The sequence below is a fragment of the Mustela nivalis genome (genome assembly GCF_964662115.1).
Source record: "Mustela nivalis genome assembly, chromosome: 12".
Taxonomy (NCBI): Eukaryota; Metazoa; Chordata; class Mammalia; order Carnivora; family Mustelidae; genus Mustela; species Mustela nivalis.
Window position 1 is genome coordinate 75,711,418 of NC_139031.1, and position 26,606 is coordinate 75,738,023.

General features: G+C 37.4%; 1 protein-coding gene across 3 annotated transcripts in view; it reads left to right on the forward strand.

Moving 5' to 3' along the window:
• Positions 1-26,606, forward strand: part of SEMA3D (semaphorin 3D) — a 207,602-nt gene that overhangs the window by 168,996 nt on the left and 12,000 nt on the right. For all 3 annotated transcript variants that reach the window (XM_082692540.1, XM_082692541.1, XM_082692539.1), the window contains 6 exons: positions 9,276-9,498; positions 11,632-11,720; positions 13,800-13,841; positions 16,817-16,974; positions 19,334-19,398; positions 26,245-26,384. In XM_082692540.1, coding sequence (XP_082548666.1) covers positions 9,276-9,498; positions 11,632-11,720; positions 13,800-13,841; positions 16,817-16,974; positions 19,334-19,398; positions 26,245-26,384 — 717 coding nt within the window. The remainder of the gene's footprint in view (positions 1-9,275; positions 9,499-11,631; positions 11,721-13,799; positions 13,842-16,816; positions 16,975-19,333; positions 19,399-26,244; positions 26,385-26,606) is intronic.

Consider the following 26,606-nt stretch of genomic DNA (forward strand, 5'->3'; position numbering starts at 1 on the left):
CTGAATGTTGCTCAGATGGGCTTTTTCAATCATTTTTGAACTTTAGGCCTTGATAGTAAGTTCCACGTGAAATAAAATAAGGAAGAATCCACAGCGAGCAGAACAGGTCAGAAATGAAAACCAAACTGAGGTCAGGCCAACAGTAGCAGGCTGCTCGAAAACGCAGAATCAGGAGGATTTTTAAAGGCCGAAGGTTTCATTTTTGACATTTGATTTACTTGGCAGTTTTATTTTCTGTTGATAAGAAATCTTATAATTCTTGTCAAAGTGCAAAATGTTAACAAATGTTTTCCTGAAAGTGAGTTTCAGTTGGTAAGCCATTCCCTTATCAAAAAGGTGAGAAGAGAGTACTTTAAAAATGTTTTATTGCCTTAAGAACACCTCCTGTGAGAGCTACACTTTTAACAGGTTTTTAAGTGCGCAATACACCATGGCCTGTAGGTAAATTCTGTGCAACAGATCTCTGGAACTGATTCATGTTGAGTAACTGAAATTGTAAACCTGTTCACGAGTGCCATCGCACTTTCCACTCCTCCCCACACCCCCCGCCCCAGGCAACCAGTATTGTATCCTCTGCTTTTATGAGTCTGACTATGTATGTAAGTGGAAACATGCAGGTTTTTTTTTTTTTTTTTTTTAGATCTTTTGGACTAACTTACTTAGCTTTATGTGCCCTAGGTCATCTACATTGTCACATATTGAAGAATCTCCTTTCTTTTATGAGATTGAATCATAATCCTTTGTGTGTATATATTACATTTTTGTACCCGTTCATCAGTTAATGGACATTTACACTGTTTCCACCTACAGTGTGAAGGTTACTCAAAATGTGAAAAATAGAACCGGCGTATGATCCGGCAATCTCATTTCTGGATATTTATCCAAAAGCATTGAAATCAGGGTCTTGAAAAGAGATTAACATTCCCATGTTCATTGCAGCACTATTGATAATAGCCAAAATGTGGGAAGGACTTGTTTTTGAGGTTCAAATATTTAAGAAACGTCTGTTTCACTATTCTTCAAATTATTTTGCCACAGTTTTTGACAATTTCTAAACCTCTAATTTTGTAACAATAACTTCATTTCAAAATTCCATTGCCCACTAAATACTTACTGCTTTTACTCTGAACTGTTTTAGCTTTACTTGGAAAGATCAAAACTTACACATGGTTTTCCCAACTAAGTTTCCATTCTTTGGTAAGAAGCAAAAAGAGGTTGTTATAGGTACTCTTTTAATTCCGTAATTTGATTATCCTATGGGTGCCTTTAAGTCAAATGAAATATCAAATCACCTAGGCTAACCTGCTTATTCCTATTTATTGGCCCTCGTATTCTATAAAAACTTGACTAACAATTATTTATTTATTTATTTATTTTTTATTTATTTGACAGACAGAGATCACAAGTAGGCAGAGAGGCAGGCAGAGAGAGAGGAGGAAGCAGGCTCCCTGCTGAGCAGAGAGCCCGATGCAGGGCTCCATCCCAGGACCCTGGGATCATGACCTGAGCTAAAGGCAGAGGCTTTAACCCACTGAGCCACCCAGGCGCCCCTTGACTAACAATTATTAAATCTCAAATAATCCCTGAATAAACATCTCCCCTTTTCAACTCTATTTTAGAAATTTAGATCTTTAGAAATATTGAACAATCTTTTTTCCCCTCAATCAACTAGCTATTTCATTTAACCAACCCACTACAAAACGTCAACATTAACATTGCTTTAATGTTAAGTGATTTTTCAACTACGAATGCCAAATGTAAAACAATGAACTCTCTCCCTTCCTATAACATCTCAAGTCTTATCTAAACAAGAAGCCCCATTGCGTAGAACTCCTCAGATGGGCTTTTCTCAGCGTGAATCAAAGGTAAAGGCTAAACGTTGCCCACCCCACCCCCTTATTGTCTCTCTTCTCTGATATCAGATAAAATCTCCTAAACTATGAATGTGAGTGTGGATATGTCTAACAGTCCTTATTTATTTCCACCAAATTATTGAACTTTCTAACACTGTAAAAGACACTGAAACGTTTCAAGATTCTTTTGATTCCGGGTCCACTGGAAATGTTGTCTTACCAAATATGCTGCCACGGACCGGCTGTGGGTCCTGGCACGTCCACCTGGGCTAAGAAGGCCATTTTTACTTTTAATGTGCCAAAGCATCACTGACTTGACTGTGATTGATTTGTGATTTTGCTTCAAAAAGGCAAATCCCTGAGAAATTGTGTCTTAGGGTAATAATATGTAATGTTAGTAACTTGTTCTATATTTAGTAACTTGATCTATGTAGCGGACCGGGTCCATGCAATGGCATTTCACCTAAAACTAGAGTAATTGCTTAAACATTCCAACTTCTACTTTGGCCCAAGTTTTCAACGGTAAAGGTCTGTGATCACTGTGGAATCCACAAGTTTCAAAACTCTGTAGGCACCCTATCTTCTCTTTCCTGATCTACCAAAACTGTCGTGCATGAACAATGACATACTCCTGTAATACATTATTTTCATAAGCTGATGATTCTTAGAATTGTATGTCTTCATTCATCTAAACTAGGTCCGAGTTGTGGTGTAAGCTGGCCCAAGCAAGCAAGGATTTTCTTCTTGTAGAAAAGAAATGTTTTAAGGCCAAATTCAAACATAGCATGAAAAAAGAAAAATACATAATTCAAAAACAGTATCCTCTATCACCTCACACTTCAGAATGGTAGAGTAGCTAAAATCAAAAACTCAGAAACAACAAATGCTGGAAAGGATGTGGAAAGAAAGGAACTCTTGTGCACTGCTGGTGAGAATGCAAACAGGTGCAGCCACTGTGGAAAACAGTATGGAGGGTCCTCAAAAAATTAAAACTAGAACTACCCTATGATCTCTATGATCCAGGAATCTCACTACTGGATATTTGCCCCCCAAAATATAAAAATGAGAATTCAATGGGATACAGGGATTCCTATGTTTACTGTAACATTACTTACAATAGCCAAATTATGGAAGCAGCCCAAGTGTCTATCAACAGATGAATGAATAAAGAAGATCTATATCCAGAAGATATCGATCTACATCTATCTATCTATCAATTTAATCTCCACACATACATACATACATACAAACAATGGCACATTATTCAGCCGTAATAAAGAATGAGATCTTTCCATTTACAATAAGATTGGAGCTACAGAGTGTCATGCTAAGCAGAATAAATCAGAAGAAGACATACTGTATCATTTCACTCCTATGTGGAATTTAAGAAACAAACAAACAAATGAACAAAGGAAAAAAAGAGACAAATTAAAAAACAGACTCTTAACTGTAGGGAATAAACAGATGGTTACCAGAGGGTGGGTGGGGGGATGGGTGGGGGGATGGGTGAGGCGATGGGGATTAAGGGTGCACTTACCATGGGGAACACGGAGTACGTTACAGAATTGTTGAATCACTGCAGTGTACCCCTGAAACTAATACAGCACTGTACGTTAAGAATACTGGCATTAAAATGAAAAGCTTGATTAAAGAATAGTATCCTGAGCTTCCTGTGGAAAACAGTATGGAGGGTCCTCAAAAAATTAAATATTTAGTAAGACTATCACAGTGCGAGACTGTGATAGTCTTACTAAATGGGACTGAAAAAATAACGGAAGAATTCCCTTGCAGCATCTCGCACTAGCTTCCGATTAAGGCACCTGCACAAGAGGACTAGCATTTTGTTGTTGTTGTTTCGTTTTAAGAAAAGCTGTCCTACTTTATTAAAAATCTGTGGGGAACTTTAGGAAGATCTCATTGTAGGCACCACTAGCTCGTAGAGGCCTCAACTATATTAAGTTCAGTTTTATTTTCTCCCCAACATCTGTTTGCTGCATGGCCTACCTCTTACCAAGGCTATCTTTAATTCTATCCCTTCAGCTTTTTGATTCCCGAAGAGAGAAGCGGAGGCAGGTGTACAATCTGGGCCTCCTGACTCTCAGTTCCCAAATCTGACTACACTTAACAGGGCATATGACAAAACATCACTATCATTTTCCATTAACTGTATACAGGCTGTGTTTCTCTGAAAAGGTGAGAGACAACTGATCTCTAACATTTCTCAATTCATCTTTTCAGCTGGCTTTCAGCTTGCTTTTCCATGGGACCAACATTCTCTTTTAAGATGAATTTGTCCAAATCCCACATCACTTATTGTGTTCAATACTGTTTTCCTTTTTGTTGTATAGAAATTCCTCTAAAAGAAAGGAAACTTTTAAAATAGAGAAGGAGCTACAGCCATGTTTTGTTAAAGTTCTTGCAAGATTAAATTCAGCTTAAAACTATTTAACTTAGAAAGTAAATGATCCAGAATTGTTGGCTTAATTGTCTTCTTTAAATTACTACACAGTTAGAGTAGACAGAATCCAGCCTTCGTATAAGCTGGGGAGCTTAGGTCCAGAGGTTGAAATTCACTTGCTAAATAAAATTTGGAATGGATATTTGCAGATAGGAAATTCATTTCTTCAAATGCTAGAAGACACATTGTTTTATTAGACATTGAACAATAAAGAGGAAACTTGAGGGGTTTTTTTGTTGTTGCTGTCGTTACCTTTTAAACATAGCAGAGTAGTCAACTTTCAAATATAAGAATAAAGCGGGTTTTTAACCGCAAAAAAAAAAAAAGATAGAAAAAGAGACAAATGTATCTGTATGTTTGTACCCCTGGCCTTTCCGGCTCTAACATTAAATACAGGATCTTTCTTCATCTGTGTTATAAAATGCCTCTTAGATGAATCAGCGGGGGGATAGGATGGCACCTATGAAATCACCTTTTTTTAATATAAATACAAATCAGACTTCCTTTCCATATGTAGCTTATTTTTCTCAGCTTGCTAAAAATGAAAGCCCAGTTTAGTCTTCCTGTGTGCCGCGTCTTTGTTCCCTCGCGTGAGTCAATCCTCTGATTTGTTTAAAAGGAAAGTGCAGCCTGTAGAGAACAGCCTGAAGCAGCAGGGGGAGAAAACTTTTAACAGCTGTCTGGTGCCTTGCCAAGGGGCAAAGTGCTCTCAATGGATAAAACCTATTTTTCTCCTCTTTTCCGTCGCTTCCCACTGCCCGGCTAAAGGCCCTGTACAAACAGGCAGATCCGCCAAGCATAAGACGGTCACACCTCGCCAGCCATACGTGCAGCCGGCCCAGGGAGATGGGTGCCCAACCGGGGCTGGCTGCGGGTGGGCTCAACCCTTTCCCTTCACGGTGCACCCGGGCAGGTCCCTCTTCTGGGACACTCTTGTGCTGCTCTTGTTTCCAGCAAGAGACTTACACTTTCAAATTTTGGCAGAGCTCTTTTCTTTCCCTCTCAAATTTTAAACTAACTTACGCCTTTTTCAACATAGTAGGTGGAGACAGAGAAGTTCCCTGACTTATTTCCTATAGGAACTGAAGTGGTGGAAATCAGGCAAATGTTAAGAAAGCTGGAGCCCAAATAAATGGTCCTCTACCATAGAGTCAGATGGACTGCATCACTACCAGCTAGAAAGGAAGAGGACGTACATACAGACAAAAATTCATGAGATCTTTAATACCTGAGATGTATAGCTTTGATAGAAACATTTCCTAGGGTTTGGGGAGGAAACTAATATGATCATTTACTTCCGATGTACCATTTTCCCTTGCTTTTTTTTTTTTTACTTTTTTTTTTTTTTTTTTTTAGGATTTTATTTATTTAGAGAGAGCAGCAGAGGGAGAGGGAGAGGGAAAGAGCAAACCTCAAACAGACTCCTCCCTGAGCACAGAGCCCGCCACAGGCCTCGATCTCTCGACCCTGAGATTGTGACCTGAGCAGAAACCAAGAGTCGACGCTTAACCGACTGTGCCACCCAGGCATCACTTGCCCACACTTTCTCTTTTCCTTTATGGGATTTTTCTTGCCTTCTTTACGGTCTTACCTGCTTAGGTTGCTTGGCATCTCTAGTTATTTTTAGATCTGTGTGCTACACAGCTGTATGATATCAAAGGAAAAATTTCACTGTTTTTAATGTGCTGAAATAACAATATTTAGTTCAAACCGTACTATCTTAAACCTCAGGGAGCAACTCTACCAAATCACTTTCGCTTGTGAAAGCAGAGTAGAGACACAGCCCTCAGAGATCATGCACAGCAACCTACAGGATAAAGATCTTATCCAAACACTGGCAGCATGCCAGATGGAAAAGTTGCCAGAGGGGGGAAAAATGTATTTCCAAATATCATTTTATAATGGTCAATGGAAACCAGGTTTTCCTTCTCTTCTTTTTTTCTTAGATTGTATTACCCTTCAATCTTTTTCGTCAGAGGTGAGCAAAGAGGAAAATTGTCATGCTTGCTTCTTTGCTAAATTGTCCATGTCTTCATTCCTTTATACCTTACTCATATCAAAATTCCTAATTATTTGAAACTTTGGTATCAAAAACCGTGGCTTGAATGTCATGATACTTCTTTTGGAAATTGCCTACTTACATAACTACAGCTGCAAAGTCAAGAGAAAATTTTTTTTTCTTAAGTTGGAGGGCTATTTCAAAAATGTAATGCAAGGAAAATCATGCTTTGCTTTGATTTTAATGATAGACCATCCAGATTGTACCTCAGGCAGTATAAGCCATAAGCCCATTGCAAGTTGCCTTTGACTTAGCCTCAAATGTGCAGCCTATAATTGGGCAAGAGCTTTGTATCATTTGAGCCCCACATCCTTTTGAGTTGTAGCTTAATCTATTTAATATAGGGTTCCTTCCATTATCGAGCTGACAGATTCCACTTGGCTGGAGGCTAAGTGCTAGAAACAATGAGTAAAGACACTTAGATCTTTAGATTAGCATCCAGTTAAGAATATGCTAAATAATTACCAAATGGCTAATATGCTGTACTCTTTGGTGCAGAACTGGGACAAATAAATAGCTATCAGGAAAAGCTTAGGTTTTTTTTGTTTGTTTGTTTGTTTTGTTTTGTTTTAAGACCAGACATGCAAGATTTCTATAAAAGATAGAAATACTCTCAAATTACAAATGGAAAATCATGAACAGTTTTTAGTACAACTTCTTTGAGATTTCTTCTAATTTAGTGACCCGTTATGATTTTATTCCCTTAAAATTGGAGGTTGGGGGTCACATATTGTGACTAACTCCAGTATATTTCATTCCCTAAGAATGATCCTCTTGAGTTCAAGGATCTGAGAAGGACAGCTTGAAGCCTTGACAAGATTCTAATTAGAGCCTGGTGTAAATGGCTCATTTCAGGGGAGATTATGTTTCCAACTTGTCTAAATATGAAATTAGGGGGGGAAATCAGTGCTTTCTTATAGACTTTCCTTAATGTCACTCATTTTCTTCTCTACATCTGCAACATAGAGCCGAAGTTTTCCATTCCACAAGAATGTATTAGTCTGTTAAGAATTCAAATGTGATGACAGAATTGTTCTGAATTAACTTTATGAATTACAATATTTTGAAATAACAAAATAGATTTGGCATGAGGAAGGATAACTATTTGGTGAAAAAATCAAATTATAAAAGAATCCTCTTTGAATTCGTGTGTTCTTTGGATAAAGGCACACCAAATTCAATTTGTACTAGTTTGAACTTTGGTATTTTACCACCAGGGGGCAGGGTATGCTAACTATTGAATTAGTGAACTCAAAAAACACACAGTTTCAGACAGAAGTGAAAAACTCCCTGAATGGCTTCTCCACAGATCCTTTAGGGAAAGAGCTGTTGAATTGTTCACAGCATAATTTTCACACGAGTTATTTAAAAAACTGACTAATTAAAGTGTAAAACTATTAGAGCTCTTTTACAAGTAATTTTTATGATGTGGTAATTTGTTCCATTTAATTTTTAATAATTATGGGTTTAATTTAAAACTGCAATCATAAATGAATGAAAAGAAATTGAAAATAATGGTTTCTCATACATTCCTCCTGTTTATAGATCAATTTCTTCATAATTATCTCAACTCATATTTCATGTATCTACATAGGAAAAAGTAATCTTCCTAACAAATTCACTGTGGAAACTTCAGAAAATACAGAAAAAAAAAAACCAACATTTTATTTAGAAAGTTTTCGAGAAACTTGGGAAGACTGAATAAGCAAGGATAATCTGTTTTACTGGGTTCTCTTTGATGACCATTAGCCATTTCACCTGCCAACAAACGACCGTTGTCTTTTGAGATTTGAAGTTAATTCAAGAACAGAACAGTTCAAAAGACAACAGAAATATGTAGCATGGGGGTTTTATATTCAGCTTTCTGAGGTCAGACTTTTTGGAAGAAAAGACAATTGCCTTGGATTTGAAATTGTAAATTTTCACTTGTGCTAGTATAGCTGAAAAGAGTATTTCAAAAGCAAAATCCCAAATATGCATAGATAAAGGACTTAAAATATATGCAACTTTGAATTGAAGTATAATGGACATACTAGTTTCAGATGATTTGATATTTGTATATCTTAAAAAACATTCAATAAGTCTAGTTAACATACCCCATACAGAGTTATAAAATTCTTTTTCTTATGAAGAGAAATATTAAGATTATTCTCTTAGCAACTTTCAAATATGCAATACAGTGTTATTAACTCTAGTCACCCTTATATCCACTATATTCTCATGAGGTGATTATTTTATAACTGGAAATGCGTACCTTTTGACCCCTTCAACTATTTTGCCAATCCTCCACTCCCTTCCTCTGATAACCACCAATCTATTTTTTGTATCTATGATTTTGGTGTTTTTGTTTTTAAGATGCCACATATAAGTGAGGTCACACAGTATTTGCCTTTCTCTGTCTGCCTTATTTCACTTAGCGTAATGCCCCCCGGATCCATCCTTGTTTTCTCAAATGATGAAACTTTGTCCTTTTTTATGGCTGAATAATATTCCACTTTAATAATTAAAGTGTCTGGGGCGCCTGGGTGGCTTAGTGAGTTAAAGCCTCTCCCTTTGGCTCAGGTCATGATCTCAGGGTCCTGGGATCGAGTCCCTCATAGGGCTGTCTGCTCAGTGGGGAGCCTGCTTCCCCCTCTGTCTGCCTCTCTGCCTAGTTGTGATCTCTGTCTGTCAAATAAATAAAATCTTTAAAAAAATAATTAAGGTGTCTTTGAGAGAGAAAACTGGATTTAAATATATTCAAGATAAACTGCTATTATATATAAGGACATGTGATTCTGTATTGATCCCGTTGACCATTCCTTTAATATTATCAATGGTGAGTCTTAAAAACCTTATTAGAAGTAGGTAGAAATTCCTCAGGTACATAAACAATGTCTTTACTCCTCTCCTCATTTCTTCTCAGTGTCCAAGCAAAACCTATGATCCACTGATTAAATCCACCCGAGATTTCCCAGATGACGTCATCAGTTTCATAAAGCGGCACCCTGTGATGTTTAAATCAGTATACCCTGTTGCGGGAGGACCAACATTCAAGAGGATCAATGTGGACTACAGACTGACCCAGATTGTGGTGGATCATGTTGTTGCAGAAGATGGCCAATATGACGTGATGTTCCTTGGAACAGGTATGCTAAAACCAGATTATGATTTCTTCCCAAAGAATTTTTCAGTATTAAATAAAGAAAACGAAAACTTCCAAAAGATTATGGGTCAAAATCGAACTGGGTAATTAGTAGCTAATATCTAGTCAGTATTCCTTAACATTGCATAACACATGCTTTTAAGTGACCGTTGTAAATATCTCCCTGCCTGCTTTAGTGTTATTTGAGATTTCAAAATAGATTTGTATGTTATGACTACAATATGCCTACTTGAGTAGGTGCTCAACACATATTTGTTGATCAACTATGGACTAAAATTAAACGAGCACAGCAAAGCAATGCTTCTTTTCACACTTCACATTTTCCTGTCTCTAGGGAGATTTTTGACAAACCCCCTCAAAGGATTTCTTCACCCAATTTTGAGAATTGCTGACTGAGTCAAAATGGCTTTTCAAAAATTAAGCAACATATTTTAAAGATCTCTAAAAGTAGAAAGTTGTTGAAAATTATTTTTCTTCTTGAATTTTGTGGATTATCACTTTCATAATTAGATCCTATTTTATTTAATATTTTCATCTGTCAACTCAGTAATTATAAAACAATTTTAAAATCTCTCTTCAGAAAGGGAAATACTGCATATTTAGTATGTCTCAAAAAGAAAAAGAAAGAGGAAAGTATCATTTAATAAAATATCAGGTGAATTCTAATGGCAGTAAAGGTAACATGCATCATTTAGACCAAAGTACTTCATCCTGGATAAATGTTATATGATTTCATGAATCGGGTCTTGCATAAAGAAATAGAAATTAATGGGTTTTCAAGAAATGGACATTTTTATTGAACTAGGTTTTCAGAACTACAGAACAGTTTTATTTTTTAAAATATACTGGTTTTACAAACGTAGGGTTTATCTGGGAGTGTGTGTGTGCCACACTTAGAGGGCGTTTCTGGAATACCAGTTGTCAAGCCTGATTATGTTGCAGATGGCAATACCAAGACCCAGGAAAGGAAGTGATTCTCTCAAGACTGTAGAGATTACTAGTGAAGTGACAAAATTTGAGATAATTAGTCTCTCACAAATTCCAAGGAGTTTACCACATAATTTGCAAAGCCTGTCCAAAGCATCCCTAGGTCAACATTTCTAGTGTTGTAAATGCCAGTCAGCCACTAGGTGGTACTACCTGACTTTTCCTGAGAAAATTATAAGGTAACTAAGATGGATAGATTTTTAATTATGACATTTGGAAAATGTATATTTAATATTTTTCAAAGATCCTAGAATCATTTAAAAACATTGCTAAATAATTCAGACTATTTTGTGCAAATAAGATCATTACCATACATGTGAATATTCTTCAACCCAGTGGCAGAATTTAAAAGCATCTATTTTGTGTAAGTTAATTTCCAAGTGAGATTTTTTTTCTTTTTTCTAAAACGTTCTTTTTATTTTGATTGTCTTTTTGTAATAAGATGCTGCCTTAGAAACTGCAATGGTCTTTCAAATTTGGGTTACTCTTTTAAATTAAACTAAAATAATTTTAAACAAAACTTCAGTTTCTAGCCCATTAGTAAGGTTTCTGTAAATAAAACAGGTCTGATGAGTGCACTACAATTTTCAACATTGTAGATGGCTTCAGTGATTTCTCTATCATTTGTTAACATGATTTAAAAAGGTATATATCCTACCTTTCACGGTAAGTTGTATATAAGTACTGAATAAATACGTCTTACGCTGAAAGAGAAAAAAAATTATTTTAGTGTATTTGCACCTTTCAAATTAAGTTACAAAAAGGTCATTCCGCTTTAGTTATAACTTAAACCTATATTTATGTATTTATATATATGTCTCATATATATAAATATTTATGTTTACATAAACCAATATTTATATATTATATATATGGCTAGGAATGTACTTCAAGTACACATCTTTTAATATATTCTTTATAAGTGTGTGTTTTATGAGCTAGAAACTCTCATGTTTTGGAAGGAGAGAATCCCATCCATTAAGCTTTCTTCTTGCATGCTTTATTTAATCTGACTTCTTGAGAGGCATTGAAGAAAAATGAGGGAAACATTTTGAGGGTAGCTGGCTATATACTTACAGCCAAACACTGAAGTAGAAACAGCTGGATCATAGGTAATGTATTTTTTCAGACATTGGGACTGTCCTCAAAGTGGTCAGCATTTCAAAGGAGAAGTGGAATATGGAAGAAGTAGTGTTGGAGGAGTTGCAGGTATTCAAGGTAAGAGAGTCCAGAGTTCCTGAAGAGACGACGAAACTTAACAACACTTGGTTTAGAACAGTATGTTTAAATACACTGGCACTTTCCCTGGAGAAGTTTGTGCACTTAGCTTCTTTATTTTCCTTTTCCTTAGGCAATGGAAAAAAGTTGTAAAAGCAACTCAGAAGGGGACTCCCCTTTCCCTGTAGAATACCACTAAATTCAGAGCTCCTGGGATTGCCCCTCATTACTTTATTCTCTAAGCATATGGTCAGACAAATCACCACAGTAGATGAAAGCCGGGGGTCTCTTTGACTATCCAGATGCTTTTCTACTTCATAAATTTTACTTTTCAATTCTTCCTCAATTGAATTTCAGAAAACTGGAAGAGTGTGTAAATCACAGGTCCCTACTTTTCTGTAAGGAATTTTTTTTTTTAAGTTGCATGATAGTAAGTCTTCATTCTTTATGTATGCTACATTCCCCTAAAGAGTTAGTAGATCTAAAATCATAGTTTTCCAGATTTGGGGAATGTCTGACTTTTTGGGAGGGGGAATTAAATTTTGTGTTTCTTTCTTTTCTTTTCTTTTTTTTTTTTTTAGGAAACATGTTTTTAATTATGTTAATCACCATACAGTACATCATTAGTTTTTGATGTAGTGTTCCATGATTCATTGTTTGCATATAACACCCAGTGCTCCATGCAATACATGCCCTCCTTAATACCCATCACCAGGCTTACCCATCCCCCTACCCCCCTCCCTTCTAAAACTCTCCGTTTGTTTCCCAGAGACCATAGTCTTTTAACAGTGCATTTGAACTGTGGTGTTCTTTCTGGACATTTAGTAACATTTAGTTTAAAATTATTTTCTGAGCATAACATTAGAAATAAAATGTTATCTCTGAGAGGAGCCTGTAAAAAATATGTTGTTCCTTTCATAGCTTTGTGTCGAAAGAGTTCATTAAATCGGGCTGTTTCCCTGTGAACACCTACCGCCTTAAAATGGGGAAGAACCCTCCACGGGGAGGAAAGTGAAGTAATTAACATGCTGAATTCCACAGGATCCTGTTTACATTGTGATGATAATAGTGGTCCAGGAGTTAACTAGAACAAGATCTGCTATGTGGCATCTACCAAAAACCAAGTCGTGGGTGGTTCCTGAGGGAGAAGCTGATGTCAAATATAAGTGTGAACCCAGAAGCCAAAAATATAACTCCCACAACACATAGAGCACTTTAGAATAAGGTTTACGTGGTCAAGAGGAATTGTTCGGATTCCACCGTTAAAATTAAATAATATTTTCTTCATTAAAAAAAAAAAAGTTACTGGATAGAACTTTCTCATTTTAACATCTTTCTGTCATTTTTTATGTATTTTCTTGAACTTTTGGTATTTGCTTCTATTTATCAGTTTGAAAATATTGACCAGTGAAACATGAATGAGTAATAAACAGAAAGATTGGTAGATGATAAACAGATGAAAAAATTTTTGAAGCTTGCCATCCTTTAGTTGGGTAACTTTTGTGTTCATGTTTCTAATTTTCTATTGAATGCACAAAGCAATAATTTCTACAAATAAAGCTAACATTAGTTCACATCTCAAAATCATGTGCATCAGTAGCTTGCAGTGCTCCAGAAAGAACCATGCTCATCAGCAAGGAGCACTGTAACTCTTCAGAACTCTGCTACTTAAACAAGCTTTTGAACTACCCATCTAAGGAAAAGCAGAATGCGGTAATAAATAATTATGGAGATGTTCTTGTCAACGCTACTTTGAATTATATGGAAGCAGTTAAGCAGATTTAGAAAGAGAAGCCTTATGGGTAACTGGGAGCGATTTTCAATGAGGAGTGTTTCTTCATACATTTAGGTAATTTTTCTGGAATAAGATACTTTAAAATACCTATTTTGATCATTTCTATTAAGGTGGAATTTACAACACATTGAAAGGAAATAGCAAACATTCATATCCTTTTCTGCCCTGTGTAACAGACCCTTTAAGTTTACTTCAGAGATTTTTGGTACATGATAAAACAACATATTGGCTACTATAAAAGACATTATTAATTACCTTTATTAACATTTGACTTCTTTTTTCAGCACTCATCAATCATCTTGAACATGGAGCTGTCTCTGAAACAGGTACTTTCTAATTTTTGTGTAAAAAATAGCCACAAAAGCAACAAGTTACTCAAATTCAAGTTCACTGTAAGGAAAATCTACTAAAGTTGGAAGTTAAATTGTAAATAATGTAAAAAGCTCTAGATTATTTGTTTCTTTTTTAACCCATTAGAGGCCATTGTTTCAGTCTTGCCTTAGTTAAAGTAGAACCAAATATCATTAAGTGAATGATATATTCTCCACTTGCCTTGGCTCTTGAAAACTGAGCTCACTGTCTTTGTCTCTTGAGGATGTGTTTCTGTCAAGGCCATAAGAAATTCATGTAGAACACCAGCCCTAATCACTAAAAATGATTTTTAATCAGGGAATCTAGAAGTTAGACTACAGACGGTGGTGGTGAAGAGTCCAAGAGTCAACCTCCAGCCTTCCACTTAGTACCTGTCTCCTAAGGAATCAAGTTCCTTAAGGAAAGTGAAGTTAGGGAAATAAAATCCACCTCCTGACGAATGGATGCTGCATGCAAAATTCTAGACAGAGAGTTGCTACATTGTGAGTGGGAAGTAATAATAATAACAATAATGATATTAGATTCTGCAGTTCTCTGGATACTCCAAATCTTAATTGTTTCAGAGGTTCAGACTTGCATTAGGCTAAGAAAGCTATGGCTCCATGTGTTGAACCATAAGGCGTTGCTAACATTGTCTTAATCTCCTGTGCCTGGTTATGATACAGAGGGTATCAGGGACAGGATCTAAATAGGTTCCTTCTTTGGTCTTTTCCGTTAATTTGTCCATGCAACATTTAGTTCTTGAAAGCCTACGTCTATCCTTGGAGGGTATAGAAATGAATGACTGGCATAGTCCTTAACTTCCAAAAGCTCCCAGTGGAGCCAGGAGATGAAGGAGGAGCACACTGACAGTGCAGAGCAATAGTGGAAGCACATACTGGGGGAACACGAGGGTGTCTAAGAAGGAGCCAGGAGGCACAGAGGAAGACAGCACGGAGAAGACACATGTACCCGAACTATGAAGGATGTTTCCATTAGCCAAATAAATTCAGAGGGTAGGATGAGGAAGCCTATGTCAAGGGGAGGAGGAGAACATCTGGAAAGTTGTGAAGAGTGAGAGACCTTGGCTGCTTCTAATAAGCTGGTGGACACTTAGAGCAAAGGGCATATGTGTATGCAGGAGACAAGGAGGCTCGAAATGAATCTGGGATGACAAAATAGAGGAGATTAGGGACATCCTTCTATATCCTCCTAAGAAGTTTAAAAATGTTATCTAAGGACAATGAAAACTTTAAAGATTTTCAGCAGGAATGTGTTGGGATAAGATTTTCCTCTTAGGAGGGTCCGTGTGGTACGCCATGGTGGAGGATGGACCGAGTCCTGGGGTTGAAAACAAGGCTGAAGCCAGGGGGAATATGAGGACACTTAGAAGTAATCCAGGAAAGAAATGATAAGGCTAATTGGTGGCGGTGCCAGAGGCAAAGGAGAGGAAGAGAAGTGAAGGGCTCTGTGTAAGAGAAAAGAAAGGATACAGTGGCTGACCGAGAGAGGGGGACTCAGGGACAACTGCTCCCTTTGTGTCCCGGATGCCTCTCACCAAAGCAGGATAGCGGGGCTAGATTGAGGGCAATCAATAAGCCCACCTCAATGTTTTTTTCAAGATGCCACTGACTCTAGACAATAAGAAAGGCAAAGGAATGAGGATAGAAAAGAAGGGACACCTAACTTTTTATTTATTTTATTTTATTATTATTTTTTTTTTTTTTTTTTTTTTTTTTTTTTTGATGGAGAGAGCAAGAGAGGGAACAGAAGCAGGGAGATTGGGGGAGGGAAAAGCAGGCTTCTCCCTGGGCAGGCAGCCCTTTGCGGGGCTCGATCCCAGAACCCTGGGATCATGACCTGAGCTGAAGGCACACACTTAACGACTGAGCCACCAAGGCACCCCCTAACATTTGATGCAAAGAAAGGAATCATCAACGGAAACCAAAGTCTTAAGCAGAAGTAAAGACAGAGAACAAGAAAAAGTGAAGGGAGTTTCAAGGAAGGTATCATTCTTGGCATCAAACACCATAGAGAATTTAAATAAAGGAGCCATTGCTTTTAGCAACAGGGAAGTCCTAGCTAACACTGTCATGGTTTGGAGAAGTATAAGACATGTTTCTGCAGGCTGAGTACATATATGGTGTTTATGTCAATATTTATTTCTCAGGTCTTTCCCCCTTGTTCAATGTTTGACATGGTCCAGGAGTATTGACCATGAGTTCCCCAAAGGCACAGACTCTGGCTCCTTCAACTCTATCTTCTGTCTCCCTGCCTCCTCCTGCACATACACTCTACAGAGCAGTGCATTCTTCTCAGGGCTTATTTTCAAAATGTGACTTCATGTGCTACATTTTTAGGATCCCGTAGCCTTTCATTCGTGATGTAGCATCTTTCCAACCTCCTTAATACTTTCTTCACAGTGATACCAAATATTTTCTCTTCCTCTTAGAACCCATTTTCCTTCAGGGATCAGTAAATACTTCATTAGCAAGTGAGATGGTTCAAACCACAAGAAGGTTTTACAAATCCCTTTTCAGTCATCTGTCATGTCGGAGGCCACAGCAGAGGAAGACCCTCAGTGTTGCCTCAAGCATCTGTGCTTGATATAATCTACCAAAGCGTATTTTCAACCATTGAGAAAGAATTTGACGTCTTAATTCCTCAGTCTAACAGCTGGTTTTTGACCTTCTTAAATTACTGCCAAGGTTAGCCTAGCCCTAGAATGCTGTCCATTTCAGTGTCAACGTCATCCAACCACCATCCTGCCGGGAGTAGAAGCGATTGACTTACCTTCGTCTTGGTTATGTTTCTACACCAGGGCTTATGTTCTGTACAACGGACGCCCGAGGAGACAGATTTAGGTCTGTGGTGTGGTATTCAAGAAAGGAAAGTTCTTAAGACTGGTCTGAAAGATGCTTCCAATTCATTTGTCTTGCTTGATTTGTAGCAACAATTGTACATTGGCTCCCGCGATGGATTGGTTCAGCTCTCCTTGCACAGATGCGACACGTATGGGAAAGCCTGTGCAGACTGTTGTCTGGCCAGAGACCCCTACTGTGCCTGGGATGGAAATGCATGCTCTCGATACGCACCCACTTCAAAAAGGTAAGAGGCACATCAAGTTAAGGGATAGCCTTCTTTTCCACACAGTGAATATCTCACACGCATCCCTTGTCTTACAGTTTCATGAGAAAATAGATAGAAAACATGGTGTGCGGTAGGAATATTACAATTCCATGTTGTTTTACACTTGTACATAAAACTCAGTGTGGAAGAAGAATAAAATAAAATATTCTGAAGTTCTGAAATGGGGAACTTTAGAAGTTCAGATCAATTGTTTATATTCTTTTCCCTTCTCTATGTTAAATACCGTTACAAGTTTGTTTTCCTCGACTACTTTGCTCTTGCTTACATTCCTCTCTTCTTCCCTTATTTTTAAATATGTATATATTTAGCCTTACTGTTTTGCAAATAAAGTTTGAATATATGGGTTTGTAGAAGTGTGGATTACACACAGCCCACAGGCACCTCTCAGTGACTTGGTACAATTTTATTTCTACTACAGTAACTCTAACTTGGTCAGCTTCTGCCACTCAGAAATACTTAAATGTCAAAATGTTTGCTGTTCATTGCTTTATGTGCTCTTAAAAATCATGCTATTTTGAGCCAACAAGACACACATGGACAAAAGCACCGCAAAGCCATTCAAGCACTGATCTGGTTTCCGCACTGTTTTCAACAGCACAATAATTGGAAAGAACCTGAATGCCATCAATATGACTGATGCTGGCTAAATGTAGAACGATAACAATTTTTAAAATGTGTATTCTAGTAACATTTTTTTCTTTAGTATTGTTCAAAGTGTATTTCTCCTCTATGTAAAATGTCAGCAAATTGTATATGGTGGGGTTTTGTTTGTTTTTGTTTTTTTATCTTTAGGTCTGTAGTAACAAAATATGATGATAACAGGTGAGCATAGGTTAGTCCCATTAGTGCATACACACTTGTTTCTTATTTGACAAATCAGTCGAATTTCAAATTCCAGGAATCACAGATTCAATGTAGAGTACAACAGCAGGTACTGCTTAAAATTAGGAGATACTTTATACTCCCTGAAAATGTCACATTAGATGTGTATGGAGAGATACTATTATTACAAGTCAAAAGTAAAAAACCCCAACATTTCATTATAGTTTTTGGCTAAGAATATACTTAGGATAGGGAGTCCTTGGAGAATAGTTTTCTTTTCTAGAAGCTAAAAAACAAGAGTGCTCATTAGTTGGTAATGAACCTTCAGTTTGATGAATTGTCCCTGTTTCTTAAGAAGCCAAGATTTAAAAACATTCTTGACCTTATGTACCTTATGCCATCATAATTTTTCTTCTTATATTTCCCAAGACTGTATCTCTGATCTTTCAGACATGCCGCTGTGATATTTTCCCTTACCTTAACATAACGTGCACATGAGCCAAAAAAATGTACATGATAGATAAATCTTGTATGGGGTTATCACCTGATCAGCACTGCCCTGAAAGGACACCCTAGATGTTGCCGAGTTTACTGTGACTTTTATAGTTTCCAAAGTGCCGACATCAAATAGCCAAAGCCAATGAAAATATCTTGTAAGAGCGTAAGAACTTCTTTAACACTGATGTAGCAGCTTTTTCTTTTCTTATGTAATAACTATTGTTTTAAGGAAAATATGGGATAGTAATGCACAACAGCACTATTTATTATTATCACTATCGCTACTCTCTGAAAAATAAAGTGAACAAGCTCTCAGCAGATAGGTGTGACTTTGGGCCACTCCTGCTGTATCAGACTTGTACTTCCATCTGCTCTGACAATACTTAACTAGTTGCTCAATCGAATCTATGTAACAGTGAATCTTCATAGGGTAAAGAGTTGTTTATTTTCGTTTACTTCCCTGACCACTAGCTAAAGCTCTTATATCTTACTACTTTTCCATTGACTGATGGCAAAAAAGAGGGTAGGGAGAGTTGACCCTGCTGGATGTATCTGAAACCTGGATTATATTTATAGTTGACCTGTTCTATTGAATAATTTGTCTAAAGTCAGAAGAGCACTGGGTGTTATCTGCAACTAATGGATCATTGAACACTTCATCAAAAACTAATGACGTACTATACATTGGCTTACTGAGCATAATAAATAAATAAATAAACAAACAAACAAAATAAATAAACAAACACATGAGGAAATAAATAAATAAAATAAAGGTCTAGTCAACTTATTTCCAAAACAGGATTCACCTCTCTTAGGACTCTATTGTTAGTAGTATTTGAAGTACTGTAAGAATGATGGGGATATTGCCCGGTATTTCAATTGAGCCATAATACAAGAGTAGTTCTGCTCTGCCACTGTTATTAGTGTTAGATGCAGACTTTATATATTACCGGCTCTCAGGCTTGATATTCTGAACCATTTAATCCCTTTTCCATAGGCGAGCTAGACGGCAAGATGTGAAGTATGGAGACCCAATCACCCAGTGCTGGGATGTAGAAGACAGTGAGTATAGCTTTAATATGCTTTCCTACCATTTACAACTTTAAGCCTAGTCTTTGTGTGTCTTTTTATTGTATGACTTAAAATATATATTGTATAGGAAGCTCTTATTTTATATAATGGGTATGTTCTAGAACAGCAACAGGAGATTTTATAAATCAACCCCCTGTCTACATGCCTAAGTGAATAATCCTTTGTTATATCATTATTTGTTTCATATGTCTTTTAAAATTCCTGTCCTTTTTTTTTTGTACTTTTTACTGCCTTATCCATTCTTGTAAATTTTAGAAACTGCTAATAAAGACAAAACAGGATATAGTCCAAAACATATGGACATTTAGGATAAACTCGCAGACCCTCCCAGAAAAGTTTGATGAGAGTGTAGGCACTTGTTAGAAAGTTAGCCTATGCATTGTTGGAGTTCATTATTAACTCATGGTTTCGTTCAATCAGTAAAATGTTTATTAAGTGACTTCCATGTGCATGTAATTGTCCTGGGTACACTTTGGGACAAAGAAACTCCTTTGAGAGCTTAAGATTCTTTGGGGAGATGTCATAAAGCACAATTAGTGAAATGGGAGTTTAACAAAGAGAGTGATCACCAGAGGCTGTATTGTTCAGAGAAAATTTCATGGAAGATCTTGAGAGTCTGAGTACAAACAGGACAGAGTACAGAATAGAAAGACTTCTGTCGAGTCTGATAACAGAGAAAAAAACTCTAAGAGTATATATTTCAAAGCTTTGTTTGCTTTCCACTGTCAAGCTCTACCTTCAGATAGAAAGTGTATGCGCTTGCCTGTGCGTACGCATGCACACACACACGCGCATATGTGCACACGCGCATGCACACACAGCTGAATGCTGCCTCACATGGTTAGTGACCACCCCAGCACCGAACAAACCACCCAAACTTCGTAGTCTCTCACTGGTGGCCTGAAAGTTTTGTAGTTGAAAAACAAAACAGTATTTATCATTCATAATTTCACTCTTCTGGAAAATAAGCTCCAGTCCAACATCGTATGTTCGACTCCCCGTTCTAATGTGTGGGTGACTCCCCGTCATGTCCAGTGCTTCATTTAGCAGTCGTTGCCGTGTGCTCTGATACGGTTTTTCATTCGCACATGTAAGATTTGTCAGGAACCATTACGGGTATTGAAGATACACCGGTGAATAAAAAAGAAACAACCCTCGCATCCCTGGAAATTCTGTTCACGTTGTGTTAGGGGAAGGAACAGGCAGGAAACGTAAAAACAAGTGCAATATATTCCCTGTCAGATAGTGATAACTGTTGTAAAGAAAGTGACAGAAAGCAGTTCCTGCAGAGGGTGGAGACAAGTGACTCATCATATCCTGTTCCTGCTACAACCCACCACACCCAGCTTTGCTCACCATCGTCATCACTGCCCCCGATCGAATTTTTGGCAGGGTCTCCAGCAGTTTCCACCTTGCCGGATCCAATGGCCAATTTTTAGTTCTCCTTTTTACTTCATGTCCAACTCCCTCCTCCTTGGAACACAGTCTTCGTTTGACTTCCATGCAGGCACGTCCTAGAAACAGTCCTTATGGTCCCATGAGAGCTGAGGGCTTATTATTTAGGAATTTTGTGAGCTGGTTTTAAGCCATCCATGGATTGATTTCAGGTGTAGTAGTTGTTTTTGCAGTAGGAAAATGGACAAGAACTACTAATCGGGGCTTTTTGTTTTCAAAGAGAGGTGTCCCAGCGCCTTTAGCCTTCATGGCCTCACATCCGTCTGGTTTTCCCCTTACTGTATGGGCTGTCCTTCCGAGGGTTCTTCATCTGTCTTTTTCATCCCACCATCTGAACAGAAAATCTCTGCCTCTTCACTGCCTAACGCCATCAATTTCAATAGGGTCTGAGGCAATTCGCTCCCAAATCCAGAGTCCGGTTCTAAACCCTCTCCTGTGTGCAGACTTGCATGACCTGCATTCCCAGCCAAGAGCCCCTCTTAGATGCCTAAAAAGCATCCCAAATTATATCTGAGAAAGAATTTGTGTTTTTTCCTAGACTTTAGTGTTCTGCAGACCTTCCCATATTAATAAATAGTGCCCCCACTCACTCAGCTGCTTAGGGACAAAAGCGGCCAGACGTCATCTTTTTATTTTTCTCTTCCTTTCACATCCTGGTACCAACCTGTCAGTAAGTCCTTATAACCCTATGGCTGCGTCTGCTCCTACTTCTCATTCCCTGCGTACATGTCCACTTAACCCAAACCCCCACCACAGCTCTCCCAGAGCTGTTTATTTGGTTCCCCTGCTTCCATGCTTACCCCTGGCCAATCTCTGTTCCACTTGGTAGCCTGAATGACCTTTCCAAAAACCTCCGCTTCTAAGAACAATTAGAAGAAAATCCACAGCCTTTACCATGGCCTCCAGACTCTGCTTACTCTAGCTCCTGCCACGTGCTCTGAGCCCCTCTCGCGGTCGCTTTTACATGGCTCACTCACCAGCTTTCTCTTTCTCCAAAGCCCCAGTCTCGTTCTGGCTGCAATTATACTTGAACTTGTTTCCTCTGTACCTGAAGAATTCTTTAGGTACTGTGTCCACATGGGTCCATCTTCACACCATTGAATTTTATAGTTAAAATGTTCATTTCTCAGAGACAACTCTTCTGACCATCCTGTCCTGACCATCCTCTCTCCTCATTCTACCTCCTACTATCTGATCTGCTTTATTCTTACTTGTAGGGCACAGCACGCCCAAATGCGATATTCTTTATCGATTCCATTGACTTGGCGATTTTGTCTCTGTCCCTGGAACGGATACTGTGCCGTAGGCACACAAGAATGTTTGGGTAGTGCATGGTAAAGAAAAGCATGCTTAGCCGGATGGCATTCAAGCTGCACTATGAGGGGAAAGACAAATTTTAAAGCACGCGAAGCACCAATAATTAAAGTCAGAAAGACCTCACATAGGTTGGGCTAAGTTCGTGAGTTCATGTGTACCCTGCAGCTTATAAGGAGTTGTTTCATATTTCTAAGACAAAGCATTTTTTTTAAAAAATAGAATTGACACCTGTAGAAGAGAAGCCAGAGACAGAGAATCAACTGTGGGAATTAAAGTTAAAGGTATAAGGGTATTTACAAACTATTTGCCATCTTAAGGAGATTTTTTGGTTAAGTTATAACTGACATAGAATATATAAGTTTCAAGGATATAACAAGAATGATTGGGTATTTGTATACATTGCGAAATAATCACAATAGGTGTAGTTAGCATCCCTCACCACACATAGTTGCAGAAAGAATTGTTTCCTTGTGATGAGAACCTTTAAGGGGTCCTCTCTTGGCAACTTTGAAATATGGAATACCATGCAATTAACTATAGCCATCATGCTATATATTACATCTCCGGGATTTACTTATGCCTTTTGACCCCCTTCGCCCATTTCGCCCATCTTCCACCTCCTGCTTCGGACATCCACCAATCTGTTCTCTGTATTTGTGAGCTCAGTCTTTTTGTTTGTTTATTTTTATTTTTTTATTTTTTAAAAGATTTTATTTATTTATTTGACAGAGAGAAATTACAAGTACACTGAGAGGCAGGCAGAGAGAGAGAGAGAAGGAAGCAGGCTCCCTGCTGAGCAGAGAGCCCGATGCGGGACTCGATCCCAGGACCCTGAGATCATGACCTGAGCTGAAGGCAGCGGCTTAACCCACTGAGCCACCCAGGCGCCCCTGTTTGTTTATTTTTAGATTCTGTATATAAATGAGATCATGTGGTATTTTTCTCTCTCTGACTTACTTCACTTAGAATAATGTCCTCAAGACCCATCCCTGTTGTCACAAATGGCAAGATTTTCTTCTTCTTTATGACGGAAAAATATTCCATTGTGTAGCTGTCTACCACATCCTCTTTATCCATTCATACTTGATGGTACCCACTGCTGTTTTCATATCTTGGCTATTGTAAATAATGCTGCAGTGAACATGGAGCGATACATCTTTTCGAGTTAGTGTTTTTATTTTATTTTTTTTTCAGGTAACTACCTAGAAATGGAATTGCTAGATCATATGTTAGTTACATTTATCCTTTTTTGAGGAACCTCTAAATTGTTTTCTATAGTGGGTGCACTAATTTACATTCCCATCAGCAGTGCACAAGTGTTTCCTTTTCTCCACATCCTCGCCAACACTTCTTAGTTCTTATCTTTTAGACAATAGCCAGTCTGACAGATAGGAGGGGACAAGTCACTGTGGCTTTGATTTGCATTTCCCTGATGATGAGGCATGCTGAACATCTTTTCATGTACCTATTGGCCATCTGTTGTGTTTTCTTTGGAAAAATGTTTATTCAGTTCCCCTGCTCATTTTTAATTGGATTATTTGGGGAGTTTTGCTGTGGAGTTGTATGAATTATTTATATAATTTTTATGTTAAGCCCTTATCAGATATATGATGTGTAAATAGTTCCTCCCACTTAGTAGATTGATATTTTATTTTGTTGATGGCTTTCTTTGCTGTGCAAAAGCTTTTTAGTTTGGTGTAGTCTTACTTGTTTATTTTTGTTCGTGTTGCTTGATCAGTGTCAAGGAAATTACTGCCTATATGTTCTTCTGGGAGTCTTATGGTTTCAAGTCTTACATTTATGACTAAAATCCATTTTGAGTTAATTTTTGTGTGTGGTGTAAAATAGTGGTCCAGTTTCATTGTTTGATGTTTGGCTGTCTACTTCTCCCAACACCATTTGTGGAAGAGACAGTCCTTTTCCTATTGTATATTCTTGACTCCGTTGTTGTGAAATATTTGACTATCTACATGTATGTCGATTCCTGAAACTCTCTATTTAATGTTCTATTGATCTGTGCCTATTTTTATGCCAATACCATACTGTGTTAATTACTATAGTTTTGTAATATGGTTTGAAATCAGGGAGTGTGATACCTCCAGCTTTCTTCTTCTTTATCGAAGATTGTCTTGGCTGTTCAGAGTCTTTTATGGTTCCATCCAAATTTTAGGATGGTTTATTCTTCTGTGAAAAGTGTCATTTGAATTTTGATCATGATATCATGATTGAATTGAATTTTTAGATTGCTTTAAGTAGTATGGACATTTGACAATATTAATTCCTTTAATCCATGAGCATGAAATTCCTTTTCATTTACTTGTGTCTTATTCCGTTTCTTTAATGAATGCTTTATAGTTCTTAGTGTGTAGGTGTTTCACATCCTTAGTTAAGTTTATGCTTAGATATTCATTCTTTTTGTTGGAATTGCAAATGAGATTGTTAAAAATGGGAACTGTAAAACTCAGAAATGAAACGAAGATTATTGGTAACAACAATGAATTCATTGCTTGTCAAACTGATATCTTGAGGACTTTGTGTCAAGGGGTCACTGCTTTTACTTATTGGATAAAGGATTCCACATATTCAGCTATTTCACTTCTCTCCTTGATTTCATTAATGTAGATTTTACTGACTTGACCGGTTCTTTGCTTGAATCAGTCTAATTGAGTTTCTCTCCAGTCCTGGCCTCATCACCTTACTATCAGCCTGCAAACTCCCTGCTTTGCTCAGGAGCTTTTTTTCTCAGGAGAATGGCATCTGTTGCTATGAAATAATGTGTGTCTTTCTCTTCCGTGATTGACACTGCGATCTTTCTGTGCATTAGGAATTTATTAACTGTGAAAATCATAGATATAATCTGTTGAATTGGCAGGGATCGTGGATATCTTACAAGTTTCAAATGGAATCCACACATTTTGAAGGTTAGAGGAGGTTAATTCATAATGGTGTCAGCACGCCTGACTTAATCATTGCTGGTAAAACACAAACAAGTTCAAAAGAAGTTTCTTCAAAGGAAAGTCTAACTATTGGATAAATGTGCATTCATGCCATTTGCTGATAATTTTGTCTGCTTACATTTAGGATTCATAGAGGTCCCTTAAGCCTTACTCTTCGTTTATGCCTGAAATGCTAAGTAGGCCCATCTGCAGAATTGAGACATCTGAATATATGATGAAAAAGTGCATGTTTGGGCCAGGCTGAACAGCCGTCATTTTTTATTTGATCAAATTTGAGCTACAGATCTTAGATCACACATGGGACACAGCCTTTGGCTACTCTGGATGGAATGTATTTCAGATGGTGCAGTTGATTTACGAGAGTAAGGTGTCTGAGACACTGTTCCTTTAGCATCCCATTAACTGTCTTATGGCAAATGCATGTTGGGCTTAAGTATCCCTCTTTGAATAAAAGAAAACTGTTGTGTTTTTTTTTTTTTTTTTGGTAGATAATGCAGATAACGTCCACATTCAGAGTATTACAGCATCTAGCTCAATAATCTAGCTAGAAGCATCTAGGTCAATATTATTATTATAGAATTTTATCAAGTATAGACCGTTGTAATTACTTTTTTGATGTTAAAATGTCTTCATGTTATATGGTCAGCTCTGTGGATCAATTCACAATAGAATTTCTCTTAAAGGATGAAGTAAATTCTTCTTCTCAAACTATCCACAAAATTGGATGCATTTTATTACAGATTAAAACATGTGAAGCATTGAAAGAAACTAAAGTTTTATTCAGTTCAGCTCAGAGAAATAGATTCGAGGTTTAGAGTTGGGTTTTATGAATTCTTATTTGAAAAAAACAATTGCAAATTAATATATTCATGAAAGGTTAAAATTGCAGTGCAGGGATAGAGTTTTAAAAGTCAATCTATTAGATAATATTTGACTCTTAGGTAACAATATTATATTGTGAATTTCCTTTTTCTTTAATAATGTATATGAATCTTTCCCCCATAGCATCTGTTCTAAATCAGTCTATTTTCCCATTGCTTTTAAAATAAGGTCAAGGTTAATCTCCTATTCCATGTTTGCTTTCCAGGCATTAGTCACGAAACTGCTGATGAAAAGGTGATTTTTGGCATTGAATTTAATTCAACCTTTCTGGAATGTATACCTAAATCCCAACAAGCATCTATTAAGTGGTATGTCCAGCGGTCAGGAGATGAGCATCGAGAGGAGGTAAGTTAGAAGTCACCAAAGAATGATCATGTTGAGGGAAATAGTATAAAAGTTAAATCAAGTTTTGGTTGAGAGAGATGTTCAATGTATAGTGCCATACAGTACTCTCATCACTATTTGATAAAAAGGAAGATAACAATTTATACTCACTAACATGAAACTTAACAATGCATAGGAGATAAGAATAGGACAACTTAATACAGATACATTAACAAAGTATAT